The sequence below is a fragment of the Prionailurus viverrinus genome, chromosome X, assembly GCF_022837055.1.
Source record: "Prionailurus viverrinus isolate Anna chromosome X, UM_Priviv_1.0, whole genome shotgun sequence".
Lineage (NCBI taxonomy): Eukaryota > Metazoa > Chordata > Mammalia > Carnivora > Felidae > Prionailurus > Prionailurus viverrinus.
In genome coordinates this window covers 45,780,131-45,805,811 of record NC_062579.1, presented here as the reverse complement: position 1 = coordinate 45,805,811, position 25,681 = coordinate 45,780,131, and the positions used below count along the sequence as shown (strand labels likewise).

The 25,681-nt window shown below is 37.4% G+C and overlaps 1 protein-coding gene across 1 annotated transcript in view; it reads right to left on the bottom strand.

The window, feature by feature from the left end:
* Positions 1-3,660: 3,660 nt before the first annotated feature.
* KLF8 (KLF transcription factor 8) overlaps positions 3,661-25,681 on the bottom strand; it is a 270,355-nt gene continuing 248,334 nt past the window's right edge. The window contains exon 6 of the mRNA XM_047844974.1: positions 3,661-4,169. Within this exon, the coding sequence (XP_047700930.1) occupies positions 3,988-4,169 (182 nt within the window). The 3' untranslated portion in view covers positions 3,661-3,987. The remainder of the gene's footprint in view (positions 4,170-25,681) is intronic.

The following is a 25,681-nucleotide window of genomic DNA, read 5'->3' as shown; positions in this document are numbered from 1 at the left end:
AGCTGGAACAATTTGAGAAACAAAATAAAGTTGTATTGGATTATAACTCAAGGTACAAAATAAATATCCATGAACCCCTACTGATACAAGTAAATGATTTAATAAATAAATGAGAGAGAAAAGACAAATCTCTCATGCAAAGAATTAAAATAATTTATCTAGAGACCCTCTAGGATGTGGTGCATAATTTACCACTGCTTAAGTGTGGGCTTCACATAGTGACTTCCTTCCAGAAAGTACAGCGTGGAGATAGGGAAAGGAAGGGTACAGAGGAGAAATCTAACAAACACAATCTCAGCCAGATGATCAAGGTTAACATCCAGAGTATAAGCCATGTTAATATAATGTGATACAAATGGTAGTTCACCTCTATTATCTTCCTTCTTCAAACCATAACCTCAGTTTCATCATGAAGAAAACATCAGACAATTTGGGACATACTCCTCAAAACTGTCAATGTCATAGGAAACAAGGAAAGTCTGAGAAATTGTCACAACCAAGAGAAGCATAAGGAGGCATAACTATTAAATGTAATGTGGTATCCTGAATAGGATGCTTAAAAAAAGAATATTAGGTAAAAACTGAGAAAACCTGAATAAAGTTTGAACTTTAGGTAATAATAATGTATCATATTACTTCATTAGCTGTAACAAATATACCTTACTAATGAATTAATAAAAGATATTAATAAAAGGGAAAACTGGATACTGTTTATAGGTAAACTCTCTGTACTATCTTCACAATTTTCTGTAAATCTAAAACAGTTCTAAAGTAAAAAGGGGGTCCCTGCATGCCTCAGTTGGTTAAACATATGACTTTGGCTCAGGTTATGATCTCATAGTTTGTGAGTTCGAGCCCCATGTTGGACTCTGTGCGGACAGCTCAGAGCCTGCAGCCAGCTTCAGATTCTGTGTCTTCCTCTCTATCTGCCCACCCCCACTCGTGTTCTCTCTCAAAAATAAATATTAAAAAGTTAAATTTTAAAAAAGTTTATTTAAAAATATCTTACTCTTAAAAAAAAGATCTTACTCTCAGAAACATTTTGTGTTACCATAATTCAATCCACCTAACCTACCCAACCAGTTCAATTCCTCATAGTTTTCCCTGAATTCTCCAATCATAATTATTGATACCTATGTTCAACTGCCAATCATCTACAGATGGAAGGATTCCATGGCAACGAATCCCAGAATATTATCCAACCTTATCAAACAAGGCTATTTTTCATGTCATGGGAAATGTCCACTTAATGGTGCTTTGCTGGCATGAGCACAGTAAATTCAATTAATTCCAAATGTCAGCTAAAATAGTTCCTTTCCATCTCACTGTTTATTTAGCAAAACTATATGTAGTTTTGGTGTAGTACTGTAGTGTACTGTATTTGGATCTCTATGAAACACTCTAAATGCATTTAGACATATTTATTACAATATATGTAAATAATTGGAAGGATTTTTTTAACCATTATTTGGAGGGGACAGGGCAATGAGAATAGGGTTTGAAATGTTTTGTAACAATAAAGCATTAACAAAGTCCCACATTACTTTGAAGGGGAAAAAAAATGAGTAAAGTGTTAGACTTAAGGATGTCAGAGATACCAGTATTTAGAAACTTAATTTGATCATCTTAGTACAACAGTATGATTGATAGCCTTTATTTATAAGATTATATGCTCAGTGCAAAAGATCCTGAGGTCCAAGGGGCACAAGTCATTTATGTATGTACTCTAGAAAAGGAGACTCAGGATCAAAGTTCTGGAGAAAATGGCTAAGCTCTTTACTATGAAATGCCACATCAACTACCCAATTAAATGCTTAAACTTATGTGTGATGGTAATTCACCTTTAACCATCTGTCTTATAGCTACATAGAATTTCCCTTTAACAGACTGGCCCTAGATATCTCCTAATGCTTCATCAATTAGTTTACAGTGTGTAACTTGAACACCCAAAGTCAGGGGAAAGCCTATATCAAAATAACAATAATATTAAAAATTCATATGTCATTTTGAGAAATATACAGTCTTTGAATTTATGACAGTTTATAGTCTGGAAAGACACTGTAAGTGAAAGTGAGGTAAATCAAATATGAAATATTATAGACAGTGTTTGAATAGAAAAATTGTGTGTCTAATGTTATATACCAATGACCACAAACACATTTTACTTAGTATTTAATCAACTGTAAATAATACTGTGAGTGGTCTAGTTTTCTGAAGCATAGCATATAAAATTGGAGCATATAAAATACTGCAACCAATTATGTAAAATTTTTCTTTATTTTGGTTTTAGAATGCGATCCCTGGGAGAATGGGTGCACAGATCTATAACACTTCAATAAAAAATCTGGGGAAAGAATCTGGCCCGTATTTGTTTCATCTTTAAAATATAAATGATAGATAGTACTAAGTGGTTAATAAGATCCATTCTTGGTACTAGAATTTCTTGATTTAGTTGGAATGGATGGTCTTTGGAAGTAGTAACCTAAAGTATTCACACAGGGACTGATTGAATATCTGCCACAGAAAAGGGGTTCAATATGAAGACAACCTTTAGAAGAGAGGCTGAATTTAAAACTAAGTGATGCAAAGCCCTCCCTGCCCTCAGGTAGAGAAAATATGCCATTTGGAGGTAGATCTGAAGTCCACAGCCTAGAACAGAGGGTTTGATGTCCCAGAGACTATTACTTAAAAGTCCAATTGGGTAATCAGATGCGTATAATATGTAACCTGCCTTAATGACTAAAGAAATGGCTAGCGGTTTATAGCAGTTGCAGAACATCAGATGGTTTTTTGTGTCAGTTTTCTCTAAAATCCTTTTAAATTCCATTTGAAATATAAGAATTCATGCTAATAATGCCACAGAATGAACACATTTTTTTTCTTCTAACCCCTCACTTCTGTATAAAATAACCCCAGTGTGTGATTTCTCACCATGCAATATGCTCAAAACAGTTGCTTTACATAAACAAAAGAATAAACAGCCCCTCAAGACACTGCCTCAACAGGCTGCCATTTGAATGAGGTTTGTGATTACAGAGCTTCTGAAATCTTATCCAAATGAAAGTCCCCCTCTATTTGTTTTCAGAATGATACTGATTTTGTTTGTTCCTGTCGCTGCCCAACATATTTTCCTGGAACACTTTTCTCCCTACTGGTATGTCAGTGTGTGCTTTGAAAGCTTTTTCAAATTTAACCTAACGGAGAAGATAACTGTGCAGCCAAATCTTTATCCTAAAGAAGGATGAAGAAAAAGAGGACAAGAGAGAGAAGATCACTTCATTCCTTCTGATAGACTTGTGAAGAAGCATCAGCACTTTCTGAAAACCAAACTGTAATAACATATAGGATTGAATTTACAAAATCTTTCAGTTTGGCAAGGGACTCATCTTATTCACTGAGGATGTGCCCTATACTCAGGACCCAAATCCCTGTAAATCTTAACAATCAACTAAATTATTATGCCTTTTTATGTTTAGGAAATTTACAAAATGTCATTTTAAGACACTACCAACCACTCTTAAATGCTGATTCCAAAAAAAAAAAAAGAAAGAAAGGATAAGAATTCTAGAAAATAAGAGACAAATTGGAATAAAAAGCAGTGCATGTTTGTTCACAGCCTTGAGTTTGATTTCCTGTTTTGTTTTTGTAGGGAAATGTCTTATGTCAGAGCAAGGGTATGGTGGAGGAATGGGGGGAAGCCATGGGTGCCACACTGGAATTAAATCCATGCAAGGCTGAAAAAATTGGAGACTGGACAGTGGAGAAGTGAAAGTAGAATATGAGGAGCCCCCATGGGAGACCATCTATTTTTTCCTACAGTCTAATCAACCTGGCTCAGTGAGCTGCGCCTACCCCATCCCCGAGGCAAGCTGAAGTCAAAGAGGAAAAGATGGTTATGATCTCGGTGTGCATGCATACACACACACACACACACACACACACACACACACAAGACCAGCACAGCTCTTCTGGTGTAGTCTATGCTGCTCACATTGTGTCATGGCGCCTGCGGTGCAGGGATAGGTGGTCAGAGCGAGAGAAGCTACGGTTGCAGTCTGTGCACTGGAAGGGCTTGATGCCTGTGTGCTTGCGGAAATGGCGGGTGAGCTCATCTGAACGAGCAAATTTCCAGGAACAGCCATCCCAGGTACATTTATAAGGCTTCTCTCCTAAAAAGGGGATATGACAAAACAAAGGGAGTCAGAGAAGAGATATTTGGATACTGGAAAGAGAACAGAGTACTTAATCTTTTAATCAAGGCTTTGGTCAAAATTTGTGGCAATCACTTTGAAGAAATTTTCTCTATCCTTACAGATGTACTAAAGAAGAGCCAAAAATGGTAGAGTAGAAACCACACAGGTTCTGCCTGAAACAGGCCTTTGCTTGAATTCTGGCTCTACTATGTATTAGATGTGTGACTTTAAATAAGTCACTTCTCCCTGGTTCAATCTCTGTTACTTCAGCTTTAAAGGGGGATAGAAATACCTCAAGGGATGTTTGAGACATCTTTTTTTTTTTATCACAGTGAACAATAAAAAGTGGATGCAAACCCAGGTCTCTGACGCTTTCTACCATACCACATTATAGTAACTATATCCTCTCTTCTAATATATCCTAATATATACTCAAAAATAAAGCCATATACACAGACACAATGTGATTCACTAGAATAGGCCCTCAGCTAAGGCTACAGGCCTTCTGTGTAAGGTCAGAAACTCAAGGGCATGGAATGGCATTGGAAGAAGCTCATCAAACTTTTTGAAATAGCTCCATGCTTAGTATCCTTATGTTGCATCTGGATTGTATATGGGATATGTATACTCCATGTAGAAAGCTAAATGAAAGGGGCAACAAGGTGGCTCAGTAGGTGAAGTGTCTGATTCTTGGTTTTGGCTCAGATCATCATCTCACAGTTTGTGAGTTTGACTCCAGGTTCATGAGTTCAGCACAGATTCTGTGCTGACAGCACAGAGACTGCTTGGAATTCTCTCTCTCCCTTTCTCTTTTCCCCTCCCCTGCTCTCTCTGTCTCTCTCCAAATAAATAAATAAACTTAAATATTTTATAAAGTAATATAAAAAACATTAACACCGTATGACCCCCATTATGGTGTATGGATCACACACCACATATGTATATACTCAGAATAAAGGCAGTACCAATACACTTAAGTGTAAATCATGAGAAATGATTAACAGTGAGTGGATATATAGAAAATAAGGATGAGAATAGTAGAAAAGTGACTTTTCCTTTTTTCCCCATATTTCTGTATTGTTTGAATGTTTTTAAAATCATGATGTATCTTATAATAAAAATTTTTATATAGGCACAGGGAGATTTGTGGTTGGAAGATGGTGATAGACTAGGAGGACCCTAGGCCCACCTTGTCCCATGAATGCAACTTGATAACTACCAAATCATTTTAAATACCAGAGAAATCGGCCTGAAGACTGGCAGAACAAACTCCACAACTAATGATAGAGAAGATGCCACATTGAAGAAGGTAGGAAGTGAAAAGAGAGTTTGGGAGAGAAACATATTGTGGCCGCTGTGGTGGAGAGGGAGCCACAGTTACGGAGAAGGGCAAGAGTCAGACTAACAGAAAGTGGAGCACACAGGGGAAAAATCCCCATATCAATTGCTTAGAAAGAAAGAGGGACTGAATTTCATGAGTTCTCACAATAAGCAGGGCTTAAAGCCTAGAGTTTTAAAGGTCAGTGGGCTTGGATGGGTTAGAGCCTGGAGGACATAGCGGCTTCTGGAGAGAAGGCAGGCAAATAAAGAAACACACACACACACACACACACACACGCACACAACAATGGACATACAGCATGGAAACTTCTAACAGAGAAGTGCCAGGGGCACAGAGTGGGAAGGTTATTTACTCATCTCAGAGCATATCCAAGACAGGCAGTGTTTATGGAGAGACCCTTCTAGGAACAAAGGAACTGGCTGGTGCCATTTCCCTCCCTTGTCCTTTAGCATAAGCACAGGGCAACCTGTGGAAACCAGCACATTGTCTGTACTCTCTACCTCACCTGATTGTACCAAGTCTCCCTACCCCATGTTCTGGTGTAACCACTACTCCAAGTCTAGCTTGCCTCAGTCCCAGAACAGTGGCTGCCCTTCCCCAGAAGACTGCCTCAAAACTCTGCTCAAATTGTGTCTCCCAACTTGGGAGTTTTGTAGAGACTCAGTTTCAGCAGCAGTGGCAAAAGGTCTCATTTCACAAACAGACCAAAGCACAACTAGTTAAAAAGCACCACATTTAGGTCATGGACCAAACACTTCCCATAACACCACAGTAGACAAGATAGCCTCTACAGATGACTGGCCTGAGGGATAAAGTCGTCAGGACAAAACAGCAGAACACAAACAGCACACAATGGAGACACTTTGGGAAGTGTGAGCACTTGGGGAACCGGAGTCACCACAGAACAGGGCACTACAGGACTTCTTCATGAAACCATTACCCTCAAGAACAGGTGGCATAACTTTCTTAACACACAGAAACAGACAAAGAGACTTAGACAAAATGAAAAGAAAGATAAATTTATTCCAAATGAAAGAAAAGGATGAGGACACAGCCAGAGACCTAAGCAAAACCAATATAAGTAACATGCCTGAAAGATCATCTAAAGTAATGATCATAAGGAAACCCAATGGGTTTGAGAAAAGAGTGGAAGACATGAGTGAGACCCTTAACATTGAAATGAGGAATACCATAACAGAGATAAAAGGGCCAATACACAAAATGACAAACACACTTGATGGAATTAACAGCAAGCTGGAAAAAGGAAAGGAACATATTAGTGAACTAGAATATACAGTACCATTACTCTAATCAAGATGAACAGAAGAAAGAAAAAAGAATTATGCAAAATAAGAGTTAGGGAAATCAGTAACTACATCAGACATAATAACATTCATATAATAGGAGTCCCAGAAAAATAGAGAGAGAGAATGGACAGAAAACTTATTTGAGGAAATAATAGCTGAAAATTTCACTAATCTGGGGAAGGAAACAGGTATCCAGATCAGGGAAGCACAGAGAACTGCCATCAAAATCAACAAAGGCAGACCCAAACCAAGACATGTAGTAATTAAGTTGGCAAAAATAAGTTATAAAGAAACATTTTTAAGGCAGCAAGACAAAAGAAGACAATAAGTGACAAGGGGAACCTATAAGGCAGAAGATTTTTTTAACAGAAACTTTGCAAGTCAGAAGGGAGTGGCATGATATATTCAAACTGCTGAATGGAAAAAAATACGCAGCCAAGAACACTCTGTCCAGCAAAGCTATCATTCAGAATAGAAGGAGAGATAAAGAGTTTTTCAGGCAAACAAATACTAAAGAAGTTCCTGAGCACTAAACCAGCCCTGCAATAAATATTAAAGGGGATTCTTTGAGTGGAAAAAAAAAGATCAAAAGTGACAGTCTGAAGGTAGGAAACACAAAAACAATAAAAATGAATATTTTTGTAAAAAATGGGTCAACAAACTCACAAAATAAAAGGATGTAAAATATAAAAACATTTACCCAAAACATGGGGAGGGGAGGAATGGAAAATGGGTTCAAATTTAAATGACAACTTAATATAGACCACTATATGCAGAAGAGGCTATACACAAACCTAATGGTAACTATATATCAAAAACCACTAATAAGTTGGGGAAAAGATGACGATGGAGTAGGAGGACCCTAAGATCACCTTGCCCCATGAACACAACCAGAGGAAATCACAAGGGAATGCACAAGAATGAGTGCTTCCCAAAGCCACTGTCGGTAAAGCGGGGGAGGGGGGGGCTGAAATTCCTGAGTTCTTGCAATCAATAGAGCTTAAAACTTGTAGTTTTAAAGGATAGCAAACTTGGATGGGATAGAGCCCAGAAGGCACTTCACAGCTCCAAGAGAGTAAGCAGGCAAATAATAACCCAGTGGGAGACAGTATGGAAACAGCAATCTGAAGAGTGCCTCAGGCACATGAAGTGAAGACAATTCACTCTTCTGAGTGTGTCCCTGAGTGGCACCTTTCCCAGAGACATCTCTCTGGGAAAAAGGGAGCTGGCTGGTGCCATTTCCCTCCTATTCCCCTCAGCATAAACAGAGCCACCTGCTGGAAACAGTTCAGTGCTGACACTGGCTGCCTAATTTGCATACACCAGGCCCCACACCCCTGCACTCTAATGGGACAGCCCTTCTCAGTTATGCTTACCTGAACTGAGTGCAGCAGACTTCTCCCTAAGACCAGCACAAACAGCTGCCCACAACACATTTCCGACCAGAGAGGTCTGCATGGCCCCATTTCTGAGGAGATGGTGACAGGTCTCATTTCATAAGCACACCAGAGCATAACAAGTTAAAACTCACCACATTCAGGCCAAGAACCAAACACTTCCCACAGTAGGCAAGAAAAGTCTGTGAAGACAACTGGCCTGAAGGATAAAGCAGCCAAGACACAATAGCAGAGTGCATGCAGCAAACACCAGAGACACTCCTTGAAGTACCAGTCCCTGAGCACTACATGACCTCTTCCTAAGGCCATTATTTTCAGAAACAGGAGACATAAGTGGCTTTTCTAATACAAAGAATAAGGCAGAGACTTAAACAAAACGCAAAGATGGAGGAATTTATCCCAAATGAAGGAACAAGAAGAGGCCATGGGGAAAGATATAAGGGAAACAGATATAAGTAACATGCCCGATGGAGAATTAACAGCACCAATCATAAGGATACACACTGAGCTTGCGAAAAGTATACAAGAGATCAGTGAGACCATTACTATAAAGATAAAAGACTTAAAAAAGAATCAATCAGAGATGAAAAGTGCAATAAACAGGATTAGAAATACCCATGATGCAAGGGAGAGCAGGCTGGAAGAAGCAGAGGAGTGAATTATAGACCTAGAAGACGAAGTAATGGAAAGCAATTAAGCTAACCAAAAGAGAGAAGGAAGAATTATGAAACATGGGAACAGATTTAGGGAATTCAGAGACTCCATCGCACATAATAACATCCCTATTATAAAAGTCCAAGATGAAGCACAGAAAAAAAGGGGGGACACAACATTTATTTGAAGAAATTAATAGCTGAAAACTTCCCTACTCTGGGGAAGGAAACAGAGAACCAGATACAGGAGGCAGATAACTCCCATCAAAATCAACAAAAGCAGGTCATTAACAAGACATTTTGTAATTAAATTTGCAAAATGTGATAAAGAAAAATCTTAACAGTAGGAAGACAAAATAATTCCTTAACATAAAAGAAAAACACATAAGGCTATCTGGAGATTTCTCAACAAAAATAGGAGCAAGGTAGAAGTGAATGGCATGGTATATTCAAAGTGCTGAATGGGAAAAAATCTGGAGCCGAATGCCTGATTTAGCAAGGTTATCATTCAGAATAGGAGGAGAGATAAATAGTTTCCCTGAAAAATAAAAACTAAAGGAGTTCATGACCACAAAACCATCCATGCAGGAAATATTAAAGGGAACTCTTTGAGTGAAAAGGAGAGACCAAAAGTGACAAAGACCAGAAAGGATTAGAAAAAGAAAATCTTCAGAAACAATATCAAAAGATGTAACAAAATGATACTAAATCCATATCTATCAGTAATTGATTTGAATGTAAATGGAATAAATGCTCCATCAAAAGACATAGGATGTCAGAATAAATGTTAAAAAGACCCATCTCTATGCTTCCTACAAGAGATTCATTGTAGACCTTAAGACACCTAAAGATTGAAAGTGAGGGGAAGGAGAGGCATTTTTCGTACAAATGGGTGTCAAAAGAAAGAGTAGTAATACTTACATCAGACAAACTAGAATTTGAAACAAACACTAACATGAGACAAATAATGGCACTATATAATCATAAAGAGGAAATCAAGCAAGGAGATATACAATTGGAAATATTTATGCACTTGATATGGGATCACCCAAATATATAAAACAATTAATGATAAACATAAAGGAACTTATTGACAATAATATAATAATTTTTAACACCCCACTTACATCAATGGACAGATCAAATAAACAGAAAATCGACAAAGAATCAATGGTTTTGAATGACACACTGGACCAGATGGACTTAACAGATATATTCAGAACATTCCTTCTTAAAACAGTAGAATACACAATCTTTTCAAGTGCACAGGGAACATTATGCAGAACAGATTATACATTAGGTCACACAATAGGCCTCAACAAATACAGAAAGATTGAAATAATACCATGGACCATTTTTTTGACTACAACTCTTATGAAACTAGAAGTACATTACAACAAAATCTGGAAAGATGAAAAATACAAAAGGTTACACAACATACTACTAAACAATGAATGGGTCAGCCAGAAAATAAAAGAAGAATAAAAAAAAACAGACAGGGAAACACATGAAAATGACAACACAATGCTCCAAATACTGAGATGCAGCAAAAGTGGTCCTAAGAGGGAAATATATAGCAATACAGGGTTACTCCAAGAAGAAAAATCTCAAGTAAACAATCTAACCTTATACCTAAAAAAGCTAGAAAAAGAACAAAGCCCAAAGCCAGTAGAAGGAATGAAATAATAAAAATTAGATCAGAAATAAACGATATAGAAAAAAAAGAGATAAATAAAATGAGGATGTGGTTCTTTGAAAAAATTAATAAAATTGACAAACTCCTAGACAGAGTTATCAAGAAGAAAATGCAAAGGACACATATAAATAAAATCACAAATGAGAGAAGAGAAATAAAAACCAACACCACAGAAATACAAACCATTATAAGACAATATTATGAAAAACTACATGCCAACAAATTGGACAAGTTGGAAGGGATGAATAAACTTCTAGAAACATATAAACTACCAAAACTAAAACAGGAAGAAATATAACACTTGAGCACCCCAATAACCAGCAATAAATATATAACAACATATACATCTGTTGTGAAATAAGCCAGAGAAAGACACATACTATATGATTTCATTCATATGTGGAATTTAAGAAAGTAAAGGGCAAAAGGAGAAAGAGAGAGGCAAGCCAAGAAACAAACTCTTAACTACAAAGAACAAACTGATGGTTACCAGAGGGGAGGTGGGTTTGTGTGAGTAAAAGGTGTAATGGGAATTAAGGAGTGCACCTGTTGTGATTAGGCTTGTGTGATGTATATTGTTGTTGAATCACTATTTTGTACACTTGAAACCAATATAACATGGAATATTAACTATACTGCAATTTAAAATAAAATAAAATATATATTTAAAAAAGTATGGTGATTGCTAGTGGCTGGTGGGGTGTATGGTGAGATGTTGATAAATGGTACAAAGTGTTAGTTTTGCAGGATACATAAGTCCTGGAGATCTAATGGAAAACCATTTGACTATAGTTAACAATGTTGTACTGTATACTTGAAGTTTGCTAAGAGGTTAGAACTTAGGTGTTTCCATCACCAAGAAAGTAACTATGAGGTAAAGAATATGTTAATTAACTTGATTGTGGTGTATATTTCACAATGTATACATATATCATATCACAAAATTGCATATATTAAATATATACAATTTTATTTTTCAAGTTTTTATTTAAATTCAAGTTACTTGACACACAGTTGTAATGTTAGTTCCAGGTATACAATACAGTGATTCAACACTTCCCTACAACTATTGCTCATCACAAGTGCACTCCTTAATTCCCATCACCTATTTAACATCCCCTCACCCACCTCCCTTCTCGTAACAATCACTTTGTTCTCTACAGTTAAGAGTATGTTTTTTCATTTTTTCCCTGTGCTGGATTGTTTTGTTTCTTAAATTCCACATATGAATGAAATCCTATGGTATTTGCCTTTCTCTGACTGACTGACTTTGCTTAGCATAATACTTTCTAGCTCCATCCACATCATTACAAATGGCAAGATATCATTCTAAGACTCAGTAATATTACATTGTATATGTGTGTGAATACACACACACAAACACACACACACACACACTACATATTATTTATCCATTCAGTAGTCAGTGGACACTTGGGCTGTTTCCATAATGTGGCTCTTGTAGATAATGCTGCTATAAGATCAGGGTGCATGCATTAATTTCAGTTAGTATTTTTGTATTCATTGTGTAGATACCTAGTAGTGCAATTGCTGGGCCATAGGGTAATTCTATTTTTAATTTTTGAAGAACCTCCATACTGTGTTCCAGAGTGGCTGCACCAGTGTGCATTCCCACCAACAGTACACAAGTGTTCCTTTTTCTCCACATCCTCGCCAACACGTGTTGTTTCTTGTATTGTTGATTTTAGCCATTCTGATTGGTGTAAGGTGATATGTCTCATCATGGTTTTGATTTGTATTTCCCTGATTATAAGTGATGTTGAGTATCTTTTCATGTGTCTGGTGGCCATCTGTATGTATTCTTTGGAAAAAATATTTATTCATGTATTCTGCCCATTTTTTAACTGGATTATTCCTTGCCTAGGTGATTAATTGTATAAGTTCTTTATGAATGTTGGATACTAACCCTTTATCAGATATGTCATTTGCAAATATCTTCTCCCATTCTATAGGTTACCTTCTTTTTTTATTGATTTTTTACTTAGTTGTGCAGAAGCTTTTTATTTTGATATAGTCTTAACAGTGTATTTTTTGCTTTTGTTTCCTTGTGTTAGGAGAGATATCTAGAAATAAATTTCATTGGCCAATATCAAAGAAGTCACTGCCTGTGTTCTTCTCTAGGATTTTTATGGTTTCAGTTCTCACATTTAGGCCTTTAATCCATTTTGAATTTATTGTTTGTATGGTGTAAGAAAGTGGTCCACTTATTATTTTGCATGTTGCTGTCCAGTTTTCCCAACACCATTTGTTGAAGACACATTCTTGATCCCATTTAATATTCTTTCCTACTTCTTTGAGGATCAGTTGGCCATATAGTTGTGCGTTCATTTCTGGGTCTTTTGTTCTGTTACATCTAAGTGTCCATTTTTGTGCCAGTACCATACTTTTTGGATTACTAAAGCTTTTTAATATAACTTGAAGTTCAGAATTGTGATGCATCAAAATTTTCTTTTTCAAGGGTGCTTTCGCTATTTGGGGTCTTGTGTGGTTCCATACAAATTTTAGAAATCTTTGTTCTAACTCTGAAAAATGCTGTTTTAATTTTGACATAAATTTTATGAAATGTGTAGATTTCTTTGTGTAGTGTAATTTTTAACAATATTTGTTCTTTCAATCCATGAGCATGGAATTTCTTTTCATTTATTTGTGTCATTTTCTATTTCTTTCATGAGTATTTACACTTTTCAGAATATGGGTCTTTAATCTCTTTGGTTACATTTATTCCTATGTTTATTGATTTTGGTGCAGTTGTAAATGTACCGTTTTGTTAATTTCTCTTTCTGTTGATTCATTATTGTTGGATAAAAATGCAACAGATTTGTGTATATTGATTTTGTATCCTAAAACTTTGCACAATTCATTTATCAGTTCTAGCAATTTTTGGTGGAGACTTTCAGGTTTTCTATATAGACTACCATATCATCTGCAAAGAGTGTAAGTTTTACTTCCTCCGTGCTGATTTCAATGCATTTTATTTCTTTTTGTTGCCTGATTCCTGTGGCTAAGACTTCCAGTATTATATTAAATAACAGTGGTGTTAGTTGACAGCAGTGTCTTTTTCCTGATTGTAGAGGAAAAGCTCTGATTTTTCTGTATTGAGGATAATATTAGTTGTGGGTCTTTCATAGATGTCCTTCATTATGTTGCGATATTCTCTCTCTTATCCTACCTTGCTGAGGGTTTTTATCATGAATGGATGTTGTAGTTTGTCAAATGTTTTTTTCCGCATCTATCGAAATGGTGGTATGGTTCTTATAATTTGTTTTATTAATGTGGTGTACCACATTGGTTGATTTGCAAATATCAAGCCAGCATTGTAACCCAGGAATAAATCCCACGTGATTGTGGTGAATAATTTTTAATGTATTGTTGGATTTGGCTTGCTAGTATTTTACTAAGAATTTTTGCATCTGTGTTTATTAAGGGTATTCTCCTTTAGTTCCCTTTTTATAATTGGTGTCTTTTTCTGGTTTGGGTAACAGGGTAATGCTTTCCTCATAAAATGAATTTGGAAGTTTTCTATCCTTTTCTATTAATTTTGGAATAGTTTATGGAAAATAGGTATTAGCTCTTCTTAAATGTTTGGTATAATTTTCCTGTGTAGCCACCTGGTCCTGGAGTTTTGTTTGTTGGCAGTCTTTGATTACTGATTCAACTATTTTTCTGGTTATTTGTCTGTTCAAGTTGTCTATTTCTTACTGTTTCAGTTTTGGTCATTTATGTTTTTAGGAAATCATCCATTTCTTCCAGGTTGTCCAGTTTTTTTTAGCATATCATTTCTCATAAAATTATTTTATAATGGTTTGTATTTCTGTGGTGTTGATTGTTATTTCTCCTCTCTCATTTGTGATTTTATTTAATTGGGTCCTTTCTCTTTTTGATGAGTCTGGCTAGAGGCTTATCTTTTTCATTAACTTGTAAAAGAACTAAGTCTTTATTTCATTGATCTTTTCTATTGTTTTTCTTTATTTTTAGCTTCTATATCATTTATTTCTTCTCTAATCTTTACTATTTCCTTCCTTATGGTAGCTTAGGCTTTGTTTTTGTTTTTATTTGTTTTGTTTTTGTTTTGTCTTTGTTGTTCTTTTAGTAGCTCCTTTAGGTGTAAGGTTGGATTGTTTGAAATTTTTCTTGCTTCTGAGATAGGCCTGTATTGCTATATACTTTCCTTTTAACACTGCTTTTGCTGCACCTTAAAGCTTTGGGACCATTGTGTTTTCACTTTCATTTGTTTCTGTGTACTTTTAAGTTTATTCTTTCATTGTCTGGTTGACCCACTTATTGCTACGTAGCATGTTGTTTCACCTGCATGTATTTGTGTTCTCTCTATAGTTTTTTTTTATGGTTGATTTCTAGTTTCATACCATTGTTATCAGAAAAGTTGTATGGTATGGTTTACATTTTTTTTTATTTGTTGAGGTCTGTTTGGTGTTATAATATTGATCTATTCTGGACAATGTTCCAAATGCACTTGAAAAGAATGTGTATTCTGTTGTTCTAGGATGGAATGTTCTGAATGTATCTGGTAGTCCATCTGGTACAGTTTGTCATTAAAAGCCATTGTTTGTTGATTTTCTGTTTAGTTCTTCTGTCCATTTATGTAAGTGGGGAGTTAAAGTTCCCTAGTATTCCCATAATTTGGCTATTGTTGAAAGTGCTGCCATAAACATTAGGGTAAAAGTGCCCCTATGCATCAGCACTCCTGTATCCCTTGCGTAAATTCCTAGCAGTGCTATTGCTGGGTCATAGGGTAGATCTATTTTTAATTTTGTGAGGAACCTCCACACTGTTTTCCAGAGCAGTTGCACCAGTTTACATTCCCACCAACAGTGCAAGAGGGTTCCCGTTTCTCCACATCCTCGCCAGCATCTAAAGTCTCCTGATTTGTTCATTTTAGCCTCTTTGACTGGAGTGAGGTGATGTCTCAGTGTGGTTTTGATTTGTATTTCCCTGATGAGTCTAAATGTTATCAACTGATGAACGGATAAAGAAGTTGTGGTTTATATATACAATAGAATACTACTTTGTGATGAGAAAGAATGAAATCTGGCCTTTTGTAGCAACGTGGAGAGAACTGGAGAGTGTTATGCTAAGTGAAATAAGTCATACAGAGAAAGACAGGTAATGTACGTTTTCACTCTTATGTGAATCCTGAGAAACTTAACAGAAGACCATGGGGGAGGGGAAGAAAACAAAAAAAAGAGGTTAGAGAGGGAGGGAGCCAAAACATAAGAGACTCTTAAAAACTGAGAACAAACTGAGGGTTCATGGGGGGTGGGAGGGAAGGGAAAGTGGGTGATGGGCATTGAGGAGGGCACCTGTTGGGATGAGCACTGGGTGTTGTATGGAAACCAATTTGACAATAAATTTCATATTAAAAAATAAAATAAATAAATAAAGTTCCCTACTGTTATTGTATTATTTTAAATTAGTTTTTTTTATATTTGTTATTAATTATTTTATATATCCGGGTGCTCTCATGTTGGGTGCGTAAATATTTACAATGATTATATCTTCTTGTTGTATTGTCTTCTTTTTATCTTTATATATTCCCCTTTTTTGTTCCTTGTTGCAGTCTTTGTTGTACATGTAGTTAGTCTAATATAAGTATTGATGCTTTGGCCTTCTTTTGACACCCATTTGCACAATAAATTTTCTTCATGCCCTCATTTTCAGTCTGAAGGTGTCTTTAGGTCTAAAATGAGTCTCTTGTTGGCAACAAATAGATGGGTCTTGTGGTTTTTTAAATCCATTCTGACACTCTTTGTCTTTTCTTGGAGTGTTTAGTCCATTTAAACTCAAAGTAATTATTGATAGGAGTGTATTTAGTGCCATTTTACTTATTTTGTCATTGTTTATAGAGATTTTCTCTAATTCTTTCTTGTCTCTGTCACTTTTGGCCTCTCCTTTGCACTCAGAAAGTTCCCTTAATATTTCCTGCTTGCCTGTTTTAGTTGTCCTGAACTGCTTTAATTTTTGTTTGCCTGGGAAATTCTTTTTAGTGTTTTTATTTAAATTCCAGTTAGTTACCATATTTGTAATATTTTTTCAGGTGTATAAAATAGTGATTCAACGCTTACATAGAACACCTGGTGTTCATCATAACAAGTGTACTCCTTAATCCTTATCACCTATTTAAAACATATCCCTACCCACCTCGCTTCTGGTAACCATTAGTTTTTGATCTATGGTAAATGGTCTGTTTCTGGGTTTGCTTCTCATTCTTTTTTCCCCCCTTTTCTCATTTGTTTTGTTTCTTAAATTCTAAATCACATGTTATTTTTCTTTCTGTGACTGTCTCATTTCAGTTAGCATACACTTCTCTATCTCCATCCATGTCATTGCTAATGGCAAGATTTCATTCTTTTTTTTTTTAAATCACTGAGTAATATCCCATTGTGTGTGTGTGTGTGTGTGTGTGTGTATACACATATACATTCCATTTTTTTTCTTCTCAGATATAGGGTTAGGGTTAGGTTTAGGGTCAGGGTAAGTGTATGTTCCTGGTATACTATAGTTTACAAAACTATAACCCTCTAAAACCAGAAGGTTATATTTAGGGTTAAGTTTAAGGTTAGGGATAGAGGTTAGGATTTAGGTTTAGGTTTAGTTATTAGGAGTTAAGGTTAGTGTTAAGGTTTATACCTAGGGTTATGGGGTCAGTTATTAGTGGGTTTATATTACTGAAAGAAGATGTTACTTAGATGACAGTTTATACATTGTAATTTCTTTTTACTTTTTTTAATATGAAATTTATTGTCAAATTGGTTTCCATACAACACCCAGTGCTCATCCCAAAAGGTGTCCTCCTCAATACCCATCAACCACCCTCCTCTCCCTCCCACCCCCACCAACCCTCTGTTTGTTCTTAGTTTTTAAGAGTCTCTTATGCTTTGGCTCTCTCCCTCTCTAACTTCTTTTTTTTTCTTCCCCTCCCCCATGGACTTCTGTTAAGTTTCTTAGGACCTATATAAGTGTGAATACATATGGTATCTTTCTATGTATGGCTTATTTTCACTTAGCATAACACTCTCCAGTTCCATCCATGTTACTACAAAAGGCCATATTTCATTCTTTCTCATTGCCACGTAGTATTCCATTTGTATATATACATTGTAATTTCAATGTGTGAAGCACCAGGCTCTTCCCTTGTACTTCTATTTCATCCATTTATAAACACACATATGTTAATTAAATAAGATGTTATTTGAATGAAGGATTATACACAGTGTAGTTTCAGTGAGATAAGGACAGGGATCTTCCTATATGCTTCTAACATATGTTTACAAACACGTATATCTTAATGAAAGAAGGTGTTACTTGAAATATACATTATATGCTACCTAGTCTCATTCAAGAAAGAATGGGTCTATTCCCACATGCTTCTACACATACATTTATAAACACATCTATATCAATGAAAGAAGTTACTTGAATGATGATTTATATACAAAGTAGTTTCAAAGAGTTAAGCATATGATTATTCCCATATGCCTTTACAGGTATGTGTAGAAACTTTTTTTTTAATTTTTTTTCCAACGTTTATTTATTTTTGGGACAGAGAGAGACAGAGCATGAACAGGGGAGGGGCAGAGAGAGAGGGAGACACAGAATCGGAAACAGGCTCCAGGCTCTGAGCCATCATCCCAGAGCCCGACGCGGGGCTCGAACTCCCGGACCGCGAGATCGTGACCTGGCTGAAGTCGGACGCTTAACCGACTGCACCACCCAGGCGCCCCTGTAGAAACTTTAATGAAATAAGATGATACTTGAAAGATTATACATAGCATGGTTTCAGAGTGTTAAGCATGCAGCTATTCCCATATGCTTCTACACATACATTTACAAACACCTGTATCTTACTCAAAGAAGACATTAGTTGAAGGATGCATTATACACATGATAATTCCAACTAGTTAAGCATACTGATACTATCATATCTTTCTACACATAACTTATATCTTAATGAAAGCAGATATTACTCGACAGAAAGTTTACACACAGTGGGTTTTTCATGTGCTAAGCATGCAGCTATTCCCATAGGCTTCTTTTTTAAATTTAAATTCCAGTTAGTTAACATACAGTATAATATTAGTTTCAGGTGCATAATTCAGTTATTCAACACTTCCAAACAATGCCAAGTGCTCTTCACAACAAGTGCATTCCTTAATCCCCATCACCAGTTTAACCCAAATTCCCACCCACCTGCCCTCTGGTAAACATCAGTTTGCTCTCTATGGTTAAAAGTTGTTTTCTTGGTTTGCTTTTTCTCTTCTTTTCTCCCATGATTGTTTTGATTTTTAAATCCCACATATGAGTAAATATATATGTGGAAATATATGAGTGAAATATGTGATATTTCACTTTCCATAATACTCTTTAGCTTCATCCACATTACTGCAAAAGGCAAGATTTCATTCTTTTTGATGGCTGAGTAATATTGGCTTTATATTATACATACCACATCTTCTTTATCCATTCATCAGTCAAAGGACATTTGGGCTCTTTCCATAATTTGGCTATTGTTGATAATGCTGCTATAAACATTAGGATGCATGTATCCCTTCAAATAAGTATTTGTGTATTCTTTACATAAATGCTTAGTAGTGCATTGCTGGATCATAGGGTAGTTCTATCTTTAACACTCTGAGGAAGATCCACATGTTTTCCAGAGTGGCTGCACCAGTTTGCATTCCCACCAACAGTGCAAGAAGATTTCCCTTTTTCCACATCCTCACCAACACCTATTATTTGCTGTGTTGTTAATTTTAGCCATTATGAAATGTGTGAGGTGATATCTCATTGTAGTTTTGATTTGTATTTCTGATGATCAGTGATGTTGAGCATATTTTCATATTTCCACTGGCCATCTTCTGTGTTCTTTGGAAAAATATCTATTCATGCCTTCTGGCTATATTTTATCTGGATTACTTGTGTGTTTTATGTTGACTATTTTAAGTTCTTTATATATTTTGGACAGTAACCCTTTACCAGACATGTTATTTGCAAAAATTTTATCCCATTCCATTGGTGGCCTTTTAGGTTATTTTGCTTGTTTGTTTCCTTTACTGTGAGATGCTTTTCATTTTGATGAAGTGGCAGTAATTTATTTTTGTTTTTGTTTCCCTTGCCTCATGAGGCATATCTAGTAAAAAGTTGGTATTGCCAATGTCAAAGATGTTATTACCTGTGTTCCTCTCTAGGATTTTAATGATTTCCTGTCTTACATTTATGTCTTTAATCCATTTTGACTTAATTTTTTGTATGGTGCAAGAAAGTGTTCAAATTTCATTCTTTGCATGGAGCTATTCAGTTTTTATATCAGAAACTTTTACCACTCCTATTATGAATGATAGTATTCCTGGATGGAGTATTCTTGGCTTCAGATTTTTCCCATTTAGTACTTTGCATATACCATTCCATTCCCATCTGGCTTGCCAGGTTTCTGTTGAGAAATCCCTGGCTATTCTTATGGGTTTTCCTTGTAGTTTAAGGACCTCTTTTGTCTTGCTGATTTTAATATTTTTTCTTTGTCACTATATTTTGCAAATTTAATTACAATATGTCTTGGGGTTAGCCTGTTCTTGTTGATTCTGGTGGGAATTCTCTGTGCCTCCTGGATCTGGATATGTTTCTGTCCCCAGATTAGGGATGTTTTCAGCTATTATTTCTTCAAATAAATTTTCTACTTCCATGTCTCTCTTTGCTTCTTCTGGGACTCCTATAGTACAAATATTATTACATTTGACAGAGTCACTGAGTTCCTTAAGTTTACTCACATGTTGTATAATTCTTCTTCTCTTTTGTTCAGCTTCATTACTTTCCGTTACTTTGTCATCTAGGTCACTAATTCATTCCTCTGCTTCTTCCATCCTGCTGTTCATTGCATCAAGCATGTTTTTAATCTCATTTATTGCACTTTTCATCTCTAATTGATTCTTTTTTTAACTCTTTGTCTCTGTCATAAGTGTCTCACTGATGGTTTGTATACTTTTCTCAAGCCCATTGTGTATCCTTATCATTGTTGCTTTAAATCAGGCATTTTACTTATATCTGTTTCACTTAGATCTCTGGGTTTAACCTTATCTATTTCTTTATTTTGGGATAAATTCCTCTGTGTTTGAGTTTTGTCTATGTCTCTGCCTTCTTCTGTATGTTAGAAAAGCTAGTTATGTTTCCTGCTCAGGAAAGTAATGGCCTTATGAAGAGGTCACATAATGTGAAGGCTTGGCACTTCACCAAGTATCTCTGGTGTGTTTTGCATGTGTACTGTTCTTGTATTTTGTCTGCTCTTTCAGGTCTGTCATCTGCTGAGGCTCTCCTTGCCTACTGTTGGTAATGTTTGGTTCCTGGCTTGAATATGGCACGTTTCAACTAGTTGTGCTTGGTCTGCTTGTGAAATGATATCTGTCACCATCTTTATTGGTACTGAGGCTCTACAGTACTCTCAGGTCAGGAGATGTGGTGTGGGCAGGTGTTTGTGCTAGTCTTATGGGGGAGGGGCCTGCTTGAAGGGACTGAGGCAAGTTTGACTGTAAAGGGCAGACCCACCTGTGTATGGGACAATGGGGCTTTGTGTATGAAAGTTAGGCAGCCAATGTCTGCACTTGCTGCTTCCTGCAGGTGGCTTTGTGTTTATGCTGAGGGGTGGGTAGAGGAAGTGACACATGCCACCTCCTTTGTTCCTGTAAATGTATCTCCATGAGTACTACCTCTCAGGGACTTGTTCTGAGGAAAGCAAATAATATCTCTGCTCAATGCCCCAGGCACTCTTCAGTTCACTGTTTCCATGCTGTCTACCCTTTGGTGTCTTGCCCTCTTTCTCTCTAGGAGCAGAGCAGTGCCCTTCTGCTATATCCCAGTCTAGCTTGCTGACCTTTAAAAGTCTAAGCTCTAAGCCCTGCTGATTGCATGAAGTCAGGAAATTTAGCACCTTTCTTTTTCCAAGCCAATGACTTTGGGTAAATATTTTCCTTGTGTGTTCCCCTGTGTGGTCCTCTCTCAACTTTCTCTGTTGAAAGCATGGATCCCTTCCCTCTGCAGCAACAGCAATGTTTCTTTCCTAAATCACGTGACCACACTTCCTACCTTCTTTGGTGTGACCCCTGTCTTTTTAGCTGTGTAATTTGTTCTGTATGTCTTCAGGTATATTTCTGGAATATTTAGGTTGATTTGATAGTTATCTGGCTGTGTTCATAGGACAAAGTGACCTAGGGTCCTCCTACTCCATTACCATTTTCATTTACCTCAAATATATACAATTTTAATTGTCAACTAGAGTTTATCAAAGTTAGAGGCAAAAGAATTAATCAAGACAAAAAGGCTAAGGGGTGTGGCAGTGAGATTGGAACTGAGAGAACCTTAATAATAGCTAATATTTGCTGAGTGTTTACTGTATGTCAGATATTATTATAAGTGTTTTTCACTATTAATATGCAGATAGTAGATAAGAAAACCAAGGCTGAAAATGGTGGAGTAACTTTCAGCTAATGATAGTAGACTGGGAAGTCAAATCCAGACAATGTAGCTCCACAATATATGCTCTTGGCATACATTGTCTACATCCTCAATAAAAGAACTATTTGAAGAAAGAAATAATAGAACTTCAGAAACAAATAACTGAGATCATAAAAGAATGTTAAAAATCAATGATCAATTTTGAGCCAGGGTGATTGGGTGGTCCCATTCTTAAACAGTAGAACTTGAAAGTTGTTTAGTAGGAATTGTTGTATCTGCAACTCTTGCTTTGTATAATTGTAAGCTCAGTGGAGATGAACAGCTGTGCTGTATGCTACAGGTGGTATCCAAATAAACATGGACCTCATGGTTTTCTGCTGAGAGAATATCTACCAGAGACAGGGATATTATTCTCTGGGCCCCTTGCAATGAACTCTAATCTTTGGACATCAATGGAGAGGGCATTTATGCAGCTACCTCAGTTTTAAAGAACCTGTGGAATACCAGGAATAGAGAAAAGTATACCTTGGTTGAATAACAAGGTTTGATTCCATGGCAATTTTCCCACTACTGTGTTCATCATTGACAAACTCCCTATCTCTGTAAATGACACCTCTGTACACACAGCCCCCCAAAACAGAAATCTGACAGTTGTAAGTGTCCTTTCCATCTCAATACACTCATTTTTCTCCACATCCACTCCCATCCTACTAGTCAGACTTTTATAATTTTTTTTTTTTTGCCTGGATCATTACAGTAGCCTCTTAAGTGGTCTTCCACCTTTCACTCTTGCACATGAAGGTTTCTCCCACCAACCACTGTATTCAATACACCCTAGTTATGCTGATATTCTGTCAGTTATTAAAAGAAGACAAGCAGAGGGAACAGGGAAGATGGCAGCATAGGAGGACTCTGGACTCACCGCGCGTCCTGCTGATCACTTACATTCCACATACACCTGCCTAAATAACCTAGAAAACCGCCAGAGGATTAGCAGAATGGAGTCTCCAGAGCCAAGTGCAGACGAGAGGCAAACAGAAGAGGGTAGAAAAGGCGGCGAGGCGGTGTGCACTCCACGGACTGGCGGGAGGGATCCGGGGCAGAGGGGCAGCCCGCCGGCCAAGCAGAGCCCCGAGTCTCGCTTGCAAAAGCGGAGGGGCCAGACGGAGTGTGTTCTGACAGCAAGCAGGACTTAGCATCTGGGAGGTCATAAGTTATCAGCTCTGCTCAGAAAGCAGGAAGGCTGAAGGACAAAGGGAGGGAGAGTTGCTGAGCCCTGGGATGACAGAGCTCAGTTTGGCGGAGAACAAAGGTGCTAGCCAGCGCCATCTCCCTCGCCCATCCCCAGCCAAAATCCCAAAGGGAACCAGTTCTTGCCAGGGAACTTGCTTGCTCTGTGCAAACACCCAAAGCTGTGCTTCTGTGCAGCCGTCCCTCCAGCAGCGGGTCTGACTCCCACCTGCTGCCACAGGGCCCCTCCTGAAGTGGATCACCTAAGGAGAAGCGAGCTAAGCCTGCCCCTCCTGCCCCCATGCACCTTGCCTACCCACCCCAGCTAATACGCCAGATCCCCAGGACCACAACACTGGCAGTGTGCAAGTAGCCCAGATGGGCCACGCCACCCCACAGTGAATCCCGCCCCTAGGAGAGGGGAAGAGAAGGCACACACCAGTCTGACTCTGGCCCCAGCGGTGGGCTGGGGGCAGACCTCAGGTCTGACTGCAGCCCCACCCAACTCCAGTTATACACCACAGCACAGGGGAAGTGCCCTGCAGGTCCACACCACTCCAGGGACTATCCAAAATGACCAAACGAAACAATTCCCCTCAAAAGAATCTCCAGGAAATGACAACAGCTAATGAACTGATCAAAAAGGATTTAAATAATATAACAGAAAGTGAATTTAGAATAATAGTCATAAAATTAATCGCTGTGCGTGAAAACAGTATAGAGGACAGCAGAGAATCTCTTGCTACAGAGATCAAGGGACTAAAGAATAGTCAGGAGGAGCTGAAAAACGCTTTAAACGAGATGCAAAAAAAAAAAAAAATGGAAACGTCCACAGCTCGGATTGAAGAGGCAGAGGAGAGAATAGGTGAACTAGAAGATAAAATTATGGAAAAAGAGAAAGCTGAGAAAAAGAGAGATAAAAAAATCCAGGAGTATGAGGGGAAAATTAGAGAACTAAGTGATACAGTAAAAAGAAATAATATATGCATAATTCGTATCCCAGAGGAGGAAGAGAGAAGGAAAGGTGCTGAAGGTGTACTTGAAGAAATAATAGCTGAGAACTGCCCTGAACTGGGGAAGGAAAAGGCACTGAAATCCAAGAGGCACAGAGAACTCCCTTCAGACATAACTTGAATCGATCTTCTGCATGACATATCATAGTGAAACTGGCAAAATACAAGGATAAAGAGAAAATTCTGAAAGCAGCAAGGGATAAACGTGCCCTCACATATAAAGGGAGACCTATAAGACTCGTGACTGATCTCTCTTTTGAAACATGGCAGGCCAGAAAGGCATGGCAGGAGATCGTGAATGTGATGAACAGAAAAAATTTGCAGCCGAGAATCCTTTATCCAGCAAGTCTGTCATTTAGAATACAAAGAGAGATAAAGGTCTTCCCAAACAAACAAAACTAAAGGAATTCGTCACCACCAAACCAGCCCTACAAGAGATCCTAAGGGGAATCCTGTGAGACAAAGTACCAGAGACATTGCTACAAGCATAAAACATACAGACATCACAATGACTCTAAAACCGTATCTTTCTATAACACTGAATGTAAATGGACTAAACGCTCCAACCAAAAGACATAGGGTATCAGAATAGATTAAAAACCAAGACCCATCTATTTGCTGTCTACAAGAGACTCATTTTATACCTGAGGACACCTTTAGAGAGGGAAGGGATGGAGAACTATTTATCATGCGACTGGAAGCCAAAAGAAAGCTGGAGTAGCCATACTTATATCAGACAAACTAGACTTTAAATTAAAGGCTGTAACAAGAGAGGAAGAAGGGAATTATATAATAATTACAGGGTCTATCCATCAGGAAGAGCTAACAGTTATAAATGTCTATGTGCCGAGTATGGGAGCACCCAAATATATAAAACAATTACTCATAAACATAAGCAACCTTATTGATAAGAATGTGGTCATGGCAGGGGCCTTTAACACTCCACTTACAGAAATGGATAGATCATCTAGACACACGGTCAATAAAGAAACAAGGGCCCTGAATGTTACATTGGATCAGATGGACCTGACAGATGTATTTAGAACTCTGCATCCCGAAGCAACAGAATATAGTTTCTTCTCGAGTGCACATGGAACATTCTCCAAGATAGATCATATACTGGGTCACAAAACAGCCCTTCATAAGTATACAAGAATTGAAATCATACCATGCATACTTTCAGACCACAATGCTATGAAGCTTGAAATCAACCACAGGAAAAAGTCTGGAAAACCTCCAAAAACATGGAGGTTAAAGAACAGCCTACTAAAGAATGAGCGGGTCTACCAGGCAATTAGAGAAGAAATTAAAAATATATATGGAAACAAATGAAAATGAAAATACAACAATCCAAATGCTTTGGGATGCAGCG